Source organism: Ochotona curzoniae, unplaced genomic scaffold, assembly GCF_017591425.1.
Source record: "Ochotona curzoniae isolate NIBS_2020 unplaced genomic scaffold, NIBS_Ocur_1.0 scaffold_4506, whole genome shotgun sequence".
In the NCBI taxonomy this organism is placed as follows: domain Eukaryota; kingdom Metazoa; phylum Chordata; class Mammalia; order Lagomorpha; family Ochotonidae; genus Ochotona; species Ochotona curzoniae.
Genome location: NW_024467119.1, coordinates 52611121 through 52624988, shown reverse-complemented (window position 1 = coordinate 52624988; position 13868 = coordinate 52611121). Strand labels below are relative to the sequence as shown.

Genomic DNA, 13868 nt, shown 5'->3' with positions numbered 1-13868 from the left:
TCTCACCTGTACAGCACTATTGAGAAAGCAGCTATTTTGTCCTGGTTCATTTAGCAAGCCTTTGGTTGGGGCTAGGGATAGCATACTCCCCGGCTGATAAGCTTTTCCAAGATTGCCACCAGGTTTCCGTAAAAATTTCACCCAAGCCATTTTCAAGCAATCTTGTGTGCATTAAAGCTGAGAATTACACACTCATGTGATACTTCGGATGATGAAATAAATGATGTCTTGAACTGTCCACTTAAATTCACTGCAATCGGTTACAATGACACAGGTTTCTGAGTCCATATCTTTCCTGACAGTGCAAATGTTTGAGAACTTTGACAAGCGAAAACAGAGTATGGCAGTGTTGAAGCTCTAAATGTAAACAAAGCAAAAAAAACGCTGAAGCGTAAACAAGGCCTTAAAGGTTTTTATATGTGTTAAAACAAAAAGAGATTCTTCTCAAACTGCTAAAAATAACATTGATGATCAAATTCTTTTCTTGACGTGCAAGCCATTCCTTGAGAGGTTATGATACATATTGATGACTCAAAGAGATGCAGAGTGACATTTGGCACAGTTCCTTTGGTCATTCGCTTTCCTTACGTCTTTTTCATAAGAAAGACGTCTCTCTCTCTCCCAGGTGAAGTTATCAATGATGACGCCATAATTTCATATCAATGTGACGTTAAAGCAAATCTGTAAGAAAGAGAAAAAAAAGTATAAACCAAAGTAAGAACTGATCAGAGCAATTCAGAAATACTGAATATAGAAATGTAAACGACAACATAATTCATCATTGAAACTTTTTAATGTTGGTGTATCACTCATTTCAAACTTAAAATATTCAAAAGACAGTTTCACAAGGAAAATGTTCCAAAAAATACTGGAGCTAAATTAAACCTTAAGGATATCTTTTGTTTGCCAACACTAAGTTGCTTTACATTTTAAGCAAAAAACACATATGCACACTCCATATTGCTATCCATCTCAAGCACAGTATCATATCCATGAAAGGCAGTAGATTTTACGTAAATGATATGCATAACAACTGGGAAGAAACCAGTAATTGACAAACCTGGCTGACTTTCAGTAAATGTCTGTCTTACAAAACAGGGTGAAGTAGACTTCAAATGTTGAACATCTGAATTAAAATCCATCAAGTATTATTACCAATAAAGTTCTTGCTTTACCAAATTTCCTTCCAGCACTCTAATCCAACAAATATTTACTAAGCCATGCATGGTCCCAGGCACTGAACTAACATAATGAGGAAAGGTAGATAATGTTACAACGTATCACAAACTGCAAAGTGGGCCTGAGGCATCTGTGTGAAGTGCTAACCAAAAACAATTGGAGAAAGGTGGATGGGAAAGGTAGATATTGTGAAACTTTTACTTTTAAATAGGACAGCCAAGAAGGTTTCAACAAGGTTACAATTGTCATTATTTTGGAAACGCAATGAAAAAGCCACCTGCAGGAGGGAATTCCAAACAGAGTGAACAGCAACTTCAAGGAGGGGATGACAGGAGAGGAGAGGAGAGAAATACCATGGCTTCCATTCTTGCTCAAGATATCAAACTGGTATATGCCCCTGGTTCCCTACCCTCCAATCCATTCCTTAAGCCTACACAAAAGCAAAAAAGAGTCCAATGAGAAACTTACGGAGTGGAAGAGAGAAGAGAGCTCTGTGAGACAGAAACAAACCAAATGTCACAGAGGACGAAAGCTTCTTCTAGGTGCAACAGTGGACAAAGCAGGTAGTCAGATTAGGGCCACAAGCTGGAAGTCACACTACTCCCCCAATTTCAGCCCATGCAATCCTACCTGCCTACCTGTGTGTCAAATAGCCCCTTTTCCAGGATGTGCCTCCCATTGCCTCTTAAACAGGCCAGCAGGTGGGAGGGTCTCTCCTCCAGCTGACTCAGGGAGCAAGGAACTGAAAAACTCTCTCTCCCCCTGCCCCATTCTTTCCCCTACCTGGCCCACTTTATTCCTGAACAATGCTCATCTGTGCATGTGTTTTCCTCACCTTTTAAATCAACTTTATCTCTTTGTGCATAGCAATTGTGTCTGTACTTAGACTGCTTCTCTGGGTTAAAGGCAAGAGCCTGGGACAGGGAGCTTAGAAGCCCACCTCACTCCCAACAGTTGTGACATCTCCCAATCTTGACACTGCACACAACACAGCGAAACACAAAGGTCTTGCCTCCCCCCAACGCGCTTTGAAGGTAAGGGGCATGATCTCAAGGGCTGCACAGTAGCACCACTAACTGAGAAAGCACAAATGAGGACAGGTGGCTTGCAAGACTCCTGTCCACGCTGGCCTCACAGGACAGAGGACAGCAGGCCCGGATGAGATCCTGCCTCTGCAGGGCAACAGAAAATCCCTTTTTGGAATCAGCCCTTAAACTCCACTACCCACAATTAAGCCCCTAGACTCCACCTCTGTTACCTAAAGTCACCTGAAAGAGGCACTAATTAATGGCAGTCTTTCAAATCTCCTCCCAGGTAAACATTACTAATTTACACCTTGGCCCTTGGAGCAAAGATTTAATCAGACATTTAGAAGAGTACAAGCAGTACGAAAAAGAAAGATGTCATGAATGATACATGTCATATAAAACAGAAAGAATGAACTAAAACATACTTAAAATCAACATAGTAAATACTTACCAATTGAAAATACACTTAAAAGTTAATAAAGTAAAACATCTCAAAGTATTGTTTCATGAGCAAACTGAATGGGGATGAGGAGAGAGCATATTTTTGAGCAATAAGTTCACCCAAAAACTCTTTCACTAAGTTTTAAAAAAGAAGAAAGTACTGGATAGCATTTTGGCATAACAGGTTAGCGATGCCAGCATCTCAAAGGGGCTGCTCCACGTCAGAGCCAGCTCCCTGGGAAAACAGCAGAAGATGGCCCAAATACTTGGGCCCTGGCAGCCACATGGGACACCCAGAACAAACTCCTGGCTCTTGGCACTGGAATTGGCCCGGCCTCAGCTGTTGTGGCAGTTGAAGCCTAAACCAGCAGATGAAACATGTCTGTCTTCCACCACCCACTCTGCTGGTGCATCTCCCTCCCTCTCTCTGTAACTCTGCTTTTCAAGTAAATAAAATTAATCTTAAAAACAGATACTAAAGGGCCCGGTGCAGTGGCGCAAGTGGTTAAGGTCCTCGCCTTGAATGCCCAGGATAACATATGGGTGCCGGTTCTATCCCGGCAGCCCCGCTTCTCATCCAGCTCCCTGCCTGTGGCCTGGGAAAGCAGTCAAGGACGGCCCAAAGTTTTGGGACCCTGCACCCGCGTGGGAGACCCGGAAGAGGCTCCTGGCTTCGGATCGGCAAGGCATCGGCCGTTGTGCTCACTTAGGGAGTGAATCATCGAATGGAAGATCTTCCTCTCTGTCTCTCCTCTCTGTATATCCGCCTTTCCAATACAAATAATAATAATAATAAAAATAAATCTTTTTAAAAAAAGATAGTAAAATAGAAAATATAAATCAAATAGAAAATACAGGATTCCTACAGAGGGATGGGTAAATTGTTACAGACTTTGAGAAATGATTCATAGTTTCTGAAAAAGGCTGTACATGTTGTATAATAGGAGAAAAATAGGATAAAAACCATGAAATAATAACCAGGGTAGGGGGATGGATATTGATTTTCACACTGATTTACATGCTGACTTATAGTCAAAAATAAATGCAAAAATTAGTTTTCTGAAATTCATATTTTGTCATTTAATTTAAAAAATCCTCACAAGCCTGATTACAGGGGAAAGAAGAAACATAAACGGGCCTGGTGCGATAGCATAGTAGCTAAAGTCCTCGCCTTGAACGTGCCAGGATCCCATATGGGTGCCAGTCTAATCCCGGCAGCCATTCTTCACATTCAGCTAACTGCTTGTGGCCTGGGAATACAGTCAAGGCTTTGGGACCCTGTACCCGCATGGGAGACCCGGAGGAGCTCCTGGCTCCTGACTTCAAATTGGCTCAGCTTTGGCCATTGTGGCCACTTGGAGAATGAATCATCGAACGGAAGATCTTCTTCTCTGTCTCTCCTCCTCTCTGTATATCTGCCTTTCCAATAATAAACATAAATAAACCTTAAAAAAAAACCACCAATGGAACTGATGGAAAATGTTCACAGATACATAAGCTACCACTTAAACCTTATGCCAATGATTAAAAATATAAAGGAATAATGTCCTAGGAAAAAACAAACTGCCAAAATTAACTCATGAAAAAACTGAAAATATTAAGTAGTTTAGAAAGCAGGAAAAATTCTCCTATTTTAGAATGACATAGAGATTAAACAGACTCAAAATTCAATTTGATCTAAACCTCAAAGGACTATTTATTATTAATTCTAACATTATATTGTTACAGGTCATACAGAAAACAAAATACATAATAATGTCAAATCATTTCATAAGGCAAACAAAATGTTGCTATCAAAACACAATAAATCTCAGAAACATGATTACAGGTTGAAAAAGTTACTAACATTTGGGAGGCTGTGTACAAAAGAGTCAACAGGGGAACCAGCACTATAGCATAGGGAAGCATCCCATAGCAGCACAGGTCAGAGAGAAGAAGGTATAGAAAACATCTCCCATCCACTGGCTCACTCCCCAAGTGACCACAATGGCCAGAGCTGAGCTGATTTGAAGCCAGGAACTTCCTCTGGGTCTGCCACACAAACACAGGGTCCCAAGGCTTTGGACCATCCTGGAGTGCTTTCCCAGGTCACAGGCAGGGAATTGGATGGCAAGGGAACAGCTGCAATTAGAACCGGCACCCATATGGGATCCCGGTGCGTGTAAGACTTTAGTCTCTAGGCTATCATGCCGGGCCCAAATACATAAATCTTTAAAAAAAAAAAAAAAGAGTATACAGCATTACTTATGGTAGTCAGAAATGTCCACCAAGTGATAAAAGCATAAATAAGCATAGATCCAATGGGACATTATTTGAGTATAAAATGAATGAAGTAGTAGTATATACCACAACATGGATGGACACTGAAAAGTGCTAAATGCAAGAACTCATTCACAATCGATTATACATGACATGTGCAGAACTATGAAGTATACAGAGGGGGACAGCAGATTGGAGGTTGCTGAATTCTGCAGCCACCACAAGCGGGGAAGGGCTAGATAGCTAAGGCCTAGGGCTTCCTTTCGAGGTGGTGAAAATATTCTGACATTGGCTGGGGTGATGGATGTATATATCAAGGAATGTACTAAAACTCACTGAATTGCAAAGTTTTAAGTAGGTGAATTACATGGTGCCCAGATTTTATTTCAGTAAACTCTTTTTTTTTTTTAGAAAATCTAACATAGCAGACTGTTCCCGTTCAAATGGCCTGCTTTGTGAAGCCGTGAAGTCAGCCTTCGGGAACTGGGTTTGCAGAGGTTTTCTAACAGCCTAAGACTAGTGGGTCACTGTTCCTAAAGCAATAAACAATGGGGTTTTACCCTGCAAGTCTGTTTTCCTTATGGAAGTCTGGAATTCTGGACCACTCCTCCTCCTACCCCCAGTAAAAACACCATGCACTGAGTCTCCATTGAGCTCCCAGCAGACAGTTTACACATTAGCTGCTAGAAGAACTAATGGGTCTTCTGTGCCTCAATGGGGAAAAGTCCATTTGAAGTTCTGTGTGGTTTCTTCCATCATCGCTCCATGCTTCTTTTCTGTTTGCTGATTTGGCTCCACATTCTTTCCCTGTGACAAACTCCAGTAATGAATAGGACTACACATTGTGCCCTGTGAGTCCTTCTGGAGACTCCACAGAACTAAAGGGTGGGAAGGAGCAAGGGTTCCAGTGATTAAGAGCTTCTTTGTTTCTTATATGGGCAAAAATGAAAGAAAGCAAAAAAAATTTATAAGTAACACTGTCTCTGAGAATAAAAGAGCAAATTTCTTTTATTATAGATTAATCAAAATATTATACATACTTTATGGTAATTAATACGATCATATTTTATGATAATATATCAATCTGGCAGCAACTACTGAAATTAAAAACATTTAATTTGACTTCAACCACAAGGTCCAATACTAAGATTCCATTTCCCAGAAATAAAAGTCCTGTTTTATTGTGCTCTATTAGGTAGTAGCAGTAAGACATGGAAAAAACAAAGTGAGTGCCCATCAGTGGAGACACAGTCGGACAGCAGGCTAGGTTCATCAGTTGCTATACCATGATGCTGCCTCGACATCCACCTGGCAACTGGACTTTCCTAAGATTTGCTGAGACTTTTCAGAAGCAGGGCTTAGTTACGCTTGACCCTCTCCAGTTCTCTGCCTTCTCTGAGTTCCTGTGGTTCCTTGAGGCCTTGGTTCTCACCAGGTGCACACTGTTAAGCAACAGGTCACATACCAGGGGAAAGAAATATCTGGTAAAAGACATACTGTCAACAGCCATGACCCAATCAAATGAAGCAGTTCATTGCCACTCTCTAGACATGCCCCAAGACCACACTGGAATAAAACGTAACAGTGTTTCCAACTAGCAGTCCAGAAATTTAATCTAATCTCATTTTAGTAAAAACAGTGTGGGCACAAAAAAACGTTTCATGTAATCACCTAAGGAAGAGGTATGTGCATGTCATTAAAACGGGACTAGGCAGTCAGGCTGGAGAACAAAGGGGGGGGGGGACTACACTAAAAACACAGTGCGTATACTAACCACATTCAGCTATTATACCAAGTTATGTGTATGTGTGCTTTAACGGAAAATTAAGAGGAAAAAAAGAAAGTATAAACTCAAAGAAATTCAATTAGGCAAATTTAGAGTGGGTTAACATGAATTGAGAGCGAATATTAGGTGATAAAATTCATACTTGAGGAAAATTAAATGCACACCAAGAATGTATTTGATTTCAGAACATGCCTAAAGGAAATGCAAAGAACAACTGTATATTAGATTACAAAGGAAATACCCACCCCATCACATTAAAAAGACTGTGTTCCTTGTCTACAATATGAGTTAGAACTTAACAAGCTAAATGACTTTGGTTATTTAGCAAAAAAGTTCTTAAATTCCAGAATTCAAAAGTAAAGCAATACATATCATAATTTGTAGGACATTGCCAAAATATAACTTAGCAAAAGCTTAAAGTTTATATATAACAAAAAGGAAGAGACTAAATGAAATCAGTCCAATACAAAGAGTTATAAAAATCAGCAAGAAAACCTCCCTCCCTCCCAAAGAAACAGAACAAGCCAGGCAGCCATAACTGTAACCAACAGAGCATAATTTACAAAGGAAAAATAAGTACAGCCTAACCACAAATCTACAATTTCGGGCAGGAGCATGATGCAGCAAACAAGATGCCACCAAGGAACCCCACATCCCACAAAGGAGCCTGGGTAATGGTCCAAGCTCCGTTTGCCATCCAGCTTCCCACTAATGCACACCTGGGAGGCAGCAGATGACAGCCCAAGCACTACGGTCTCTGCCTTGTGGCCTAGCCCTTGCTGATGTGGGCATCTGGAGAGTAAGTCAACAGACAGAAGATCACATTCTGTGTATGTCTTTCAAACAAACAGGTAATTAAATAACAGTTTTGAAACTAATTCAGTGGAGAAAATTAAATCACTAAAAAATACTATTTCAAAATAAGAAAAAATAAAACTAAAACATAACACTCATTCTGGCAATAGTAATAACACCATTATTGTGTTATTATTTTGTGGGAAAATAACTGCTCTTACATGGGAAAATGGGAACACTTCAGGCACCACTAGCAGGTACTGCAAACTGAAGCAGTCTGTCAGGATCACAAACTCAGAATCAGATTGAGTGCTGACGCTGAGTGACATTTAAAATGTGCACACACTAGAACCTGCCGGAGTCCAGCTCCAGCCGAGTTCGGAGCTCGGGAAGGGTGCGTGGAGTCGGCGATAAGAAAGACACAGACACAGACAGTTGGTGCGTTCTCACAACAGCCCAGGAAAAAGCTGTCCTTTTTATTTACTCAGAACCCTTCTCAAGTTTCTGCACCAGTAACTATTCTATTTTTTTTCTTTTCAAAATTAAGGGGACATGTACAGACATTTGATCATTCTGTCTGCACTCCAAGGCTAAGCAGGTGCTCCTAAAGATAATTTTGCAAAATACTGTAATCATATTCTTCAAAGCAAGCTATTGTTTATTCTTCAACAGTAGCCATGGAGCAATAGCCAGGACTCCAAGGCCAAGGCATATGTGATTATCTGCTAATTAGTAGTACTTTCCCACCACATTTTTACTTCTACAATTTAATGGAAAAATAGGTTATAAGGGAAAAAACCTAAAATTTAAAACAGAACTTAAAATGTTAAATCCCCCTACAACTATAGACCCCTACAACCCCATAAACAATAAAGCAATAATCAAAAGCATTTTGTATTAATAAAAGCCTTCTTAATTCCTCTAGCTAAAATTATAAAAGCAGCTAAGGCAATTACATTTACTAGGCTCCAAAAATTGTAAAGGCAGGTTAGCCTTTGAGATAGCAATAACTATGTTTATTGCCATAGTAGTTTCAGCTCTCACTCCCATCACTTGCATTGGTGTTTAAGACATATATGTCAAGCCCCTTCCCAGAGGGTGTGCTGTATGTCTGGGCCAGATTCTGAAGCAATAATTAGCACACAATAAGGTGTCCAAAAATGGCATGGGCTTAATTGTGCTCCTGTGTGTAAGTTGTCAAAGGCCCACTCACCAAGACATTATCAGTGATGTCAACTCTCAAGCTCACATCAGTTGCAAAAACCTGCAAAAACTGCCCAACAGGGGCAAACAACAATGCCTCCAAAGAATACAAAATTCTAAGTGGGGTGCTTGAGTGTCCATGCAGCCAGGGGATGAAACAGCGTCAGGGTGGTCAGAGAGAAATCCGCCGGGCCCTGCCAAACAGCTGGAAGCTCCCCCGAGCCCTGCTAAACAGGGGAGCTGTACTCTTCACACCTTCGTGCCATCCACACCTACCGCACGGACCCCAGCAAGAACCAACTGACCGCCTCTGGATCCAGGACTCCTGCAGGCCATATCATGAATTGAATGTGAATATTACACGATAATATTAGGTGCAGACTGCTAGCAGAATAGATACGCAAAAGGAGAAAAAAGATACAGGATAGACAATCAGGCAATGTCAGGAATACTAGGCCACTTTTACAGGTGGATGCACGAATGCTGAATAAAAAAGGAGAGCAAGACAGCACAAAGCCACTTTTGTAAATTTATGATGCACTCAAAATAACACTCAGCAGTTCAAAGAGCATAAAGTAGGAGGATATCAAAAAATGAATTTGAAGGATCTAACTACACAAAACCCAGTGTCTGGTGGCAGCAGACAGAACTAAGAGGAGAAGGAAGAGGAAGGAGGAAATATACAAAGCTGGTAGAGGAATGTGGGGCAGATTGACATGTACCTGAACCAGGGCAGTGGAGCAAGCAGAGTGATGAATATGTGATACCTTTCAGAGGAGAAGCCTGCAAATCTATGAAGCAGAGAAGGAAGCAAAGAAAGTTCCTGGGGTCTCCACACTAACTGATCACACAAAATCAGCATGCACTCCCATAAACAGAGAACTCAACCTGAGAGAAAACATTGAGTTTCGTTTGGTACAAAATGTCTTCCTACAGAAATAGAGGGAGAGGTCCAATAAGCATTCAGACAAACAAGTTAATCTTGGGAAAGAATTCAGGGTTGGACATAGTGAAACTTGGAGTCATGAGCATATAAAAATATAACAAACCACAGAATAGATGAAATTGTTTTTTAATAAAGATTTATTTATTTTTATTGAAAGGCAGACATACAGATAGGAGGAGAAACAGACAGGAAGATCCTCCATTCACTGATTTACTCCCCAAGTGGCTGCAACAACCAGAGCTGAGCCAGACCAAAACAAGACCCTGGAGCTTCATCTGAGCCTCCCACATGGGTGCAGGGTCCAAGGGCGTTGAATCATCCTCAACGGCTTTCCCAGGCCACAAGCAGGGAGCTAGATGGGAAGTAGGGCCACTGGGATAAGAACCAACACCCATATGGAATTGCAGGTGTGGCAAGGCGAGGACTTCAGCTGCTAGCCTATTGCGTCGGGCCTGGAATAGATGAAATTGTAAAAAATGAGCATTTAGGGGCCAGTGTAGCCCACAGCTGCAGCAGTCAATGTGGGTGCCAGTTTGAGTCCTGGCTGCTCCACATCTGATCCAGCTCCATGTCAATGGTTTGGGAAAAGCAACAGAATATCCTGATGACATTTTACCAGTCTACTTGCACCATTTTGGTCTTAACCATCATCACATCTATCTGAATTGCAAGAACTGTGATAAAACCATCTCCTAGCTTCTGCTCCACTCGGTAACTTAAAGTCTATTCTCAAGAACAGCTAGAGATTTTTCCAAAAATAAATCACAATGGCACATCTGGGCACAAATCCTTGCCATGTAATGAAAATTACATTCAGATTAAAAATCAAAAAAAATTTCTTTACAATGGCCCCAAAGGCCATTGTCTTAGTCTATTTGTCTTGCAATAACAAAGCAACTTAGACTAGGTAATTTATAAACAGAAGCATATTGCTCACAAGTCTGGAAGCTGTCAAGTCCAGGATCCAAACACCAGCAAATTCAGTCTCTGGTTACAGTTCATTCTCTTTTTGGAGCTGGCACCTCCTTTGCAGCAACCTTACCTAGTGAAAGGGGTAAGCAAGCTCCCCTCTTGTGGGAGGGTACTAACTCCATTCAAGAGGCTAAGCCCTCAGGACCTAATCACCTGTCAAGATCCCACCTCCAACTACCACTATTGCCTTGTGGGATCAGCTCTCAGCCTGTAAATTAGCGAAGAATCACAAACATTCAGATCTTAGCAGTTCTACACGGCCTATGTCCTCATCTCCATGTACTTCACCTCCAGCCTGCTCCATTCCAGCCACATACCATGCAAACTCCTTCTCTTTATAGGTGTGGCGCTATTTCTTTGTGTCGAATGTATTTACCTCTGAGAGCCTCAAGATTTGCTCTCCCTCCCTTCATAACTGCTTTGCTAAAAACCACCTAACTTATTTAAAAATGCTAGCCATTATGACCTCTAACCCACACTCCCAATTCCCCTTAACCTGTTCTCCTTTCTTTTCATCTCCTTGGTACTTGCCCCTTTCTTATAGATCACTTAATTGAGTCCTTTGGTTTATTAGCTATTGTCTCTCTTCCCAATCCTTTCATACTCTACAGTGAATCCCAAGCACCAAGAACAGTACACAGTACAGGGTATGTCCTCATTAAATATATACAGATTAAGGTGCAGAAATAAAGTGAAATCCCAGGCAACAAACTTCCTGAAAGGTGATGATGATACAGACACTAACACCCTAGGACAATTTCCCACCTTCTGGCAGCTCGGCCAGTGTCAGTATCATGCTGACAAGGAGCTAGTTTTAGGTCAGGCCTATACAGCAGAAGTCCCGGAAGAGGAAAACCTTCCAGGGCTCCATCTGTTCACAAGTACGAGGAGGGACAAGAGTTTACTCTACAGGTTAAGGGAACGAGGTAAATGAAGATAACAGTATCTAATGAGCACAGAATACCCACATGCCTTCTCAGCAAGCATGGAAGGCATGTTGTGACACTGACTTCACAATCCCCGTGACTATTCCTCTGACGGGAGTCTCTAACAATATGGTAATTCGACTGCTTAGAACACATTATTTGACTACTCATTATATGCTTATCAATTTGTTATCTATACTCACAATCTATGAAAATATTCAGTGTTACTATGAAAATCATAAACCATGTATATAACATCTAAAAATGCCCACAATGTACTAGGTATTCAACAAATTCATGCCAATGATAACGACACTATCTTCCATGAACAATTATTTTTAACAATATAAACAAAGATTTGAAAAAAGAGAAAATGTTAAGAATCCATGAAAATAAAGGGTAAACGACTTCAAAATAACTATTTTCAGGGGCCCAGCATGACAGTCTAGTAGCTAAATTCTCGCTGTGCATATGCAGGCATCCCGTTTGGGTACCAGTCCTATCTCTGCTGCTCTACTTGCCATCCAGCCCCCTGTTTGTGAACTGGCAAAGCAGTAGAGGATGATCCAAAGCCTTGGGACTTTGCACCCACATGGGAGACTGCAAGAAGCTCCTGACTTTGGATCAGCTCAGCTCCAGCCAGTGAGGCCACTTGGGGAGCGAACCAGTGGACAGATCTTTCTGTCTCTCCTTCTCTGTGTAAATCTGTCTTTACAATAAAACTAAATAATATCATCTTAAAAAAATAACTACTTTCCAAAGGGAAGATTTAATTTAAAAGAACCAACACACAACTTTACAGAAAACTAACGACAAACTTCCTTAATGGCAATATTTCATGGAAGATGACATGACGATGACTCTCCTATCTGGCCATCAATAAATATGGAGCCAGTGTTGTGGTGCAGTAGGTTCAGGTGCCATCTGCAATGCCAGCATCCCGTATTAGAGTTTCAGTTCAAGTCCTAAATGCTTGGCTTCCATCCAGCTCCCTGCAAGTGCCTGGAAAAGCAAGAGGATGCTCACTTGGGAGACTAAGACAAAATTCCAGGTTCCTGGGTTAAACCTGGCCCAGTGTTAGTTATTGCACTCATCTGGAGAGTGAACCAGCCAGTGGATTATATCTCTTTCTTTCTTCTCTCTCTCTCTGGCTCTCTGGCCTAACTTTGCTTTTCAAATAAATAATCTTTAAAAAGCAAGAACCATAGTACCTACAATGCCCCTGCTCTATTGCTCATGTCTGCAGGTTTCCACAGCCTCTTGCTTGCATTCCATCCCGTGTGCTTTCTGTCCAGCGCTCTCATACTTCTGAAGATGACAGTTCACAGATCATCATCTTCAGATTCTCCTGCCTCTTCATTCTGTCTTCTGTCTATAGCAACCATGTGTAAATCTCTAACACTGGATTGCACAAAGTACATTGTAAACAGAGATGAAGTCATTTGCTACCCTTTGCAAGATCAGAAGAAATTTCACAAGTGTGAAGCAGGTACTGGGAAGTCAACAGTTGAAGAGAGAAAAGAAGCAGAATCTAACAAAGGCAAGGGGGAAAAACCATTTTCCTTTGGAAACACAATGTAGTTGAGGGAATATTGAGACTAGCCAAGGATAAGGTGAAGAAAAGGAAGAATCTCTATAGCAACTTTAACACTGTCTTACTCATTTTTTAATTTCTAGATTGGGACTGCACCTACCATACAAGAAGTGTTAAACAAATAAATTTGCTACCACAGAAAAACAAAAGAAAGAAACTTCCAGGAGAGCAGGTATTTCTTGACATTTTCTTTACAGGTCAATATAGATAAAGCAGAAAACCAATGCCGAAGCCAGCATTATGGCACTGATGGCTAATCGCAGCCCGTGACACCAGCATCCCTAACTGGAGCATCACATTCAGCACTCACTCTGCTTCAATCCAGCTGCCTCCTAACGCCCAAGGGCCAAGCCGGTCCAAGTTCTTGGGCTGATGCCGCCCACAAAGAAAACCCAGAGCTCCTGGCTTCAGACTGACCCAACCCTGGCTGCTGAGACCATTCAGGAAGTGAATCAATGGATGCAAGATCTCTTTTTCTCTCAGTCCCTCTCTCCAACACTCTGCTTTTCCAATAAAAGAACCAATAAATCTTAAAAAAAAAAAAAAAAGTGAGGGCCGATGCTGTGGCGTGGTTGAATAGGCCTCAGTCTGTGCTGCCAGCATCCCATGTGGGTACTAATTTGAGTCTCAGCTGCTCCACTTCTAATCCAGCTACCTACTAATGTGCCTAGGAGAGCAGCAAAAAATGACCTGGACCCCTGCACCCATGCAAGAGACAGGGAAGAAGCTCCACACTCCT

The 13868-nt window shown here is 41.4% G+C and overlaps 1 protein-coding gene across 6 annotated transcripts in view; it reads right to left on the bottom strand.

Annotated features, from left to right (window-relative positions):
* USP53 (ubiquitin specific peptidase 53) overlaps positions 1–13868 on the bottom strand; it is a 60983-nt gene that overhangs the window by 44170 nt on the left and 2945 nt on the right. For 4 of the 6 annotated variants that reach the window (XM_040967427.1, XM_040967430.1, XM_040967429.1 and 1 more), the window contains exon 1: positions 7–887. In XM_040967427.1, the coding sequence (XP_040823361.1) occupies positions 7–150 (144 nt within the window). In that variant the 5' untranslated portion in view covers positions 151–887. Of the gene's footprint in view, positions 1–6; positions 888–13868 lie in introns of those variants that run through there. The other 2 variants (XM_040967428.1, XM_040967431.1) reach the window with 2 other exon arrangements.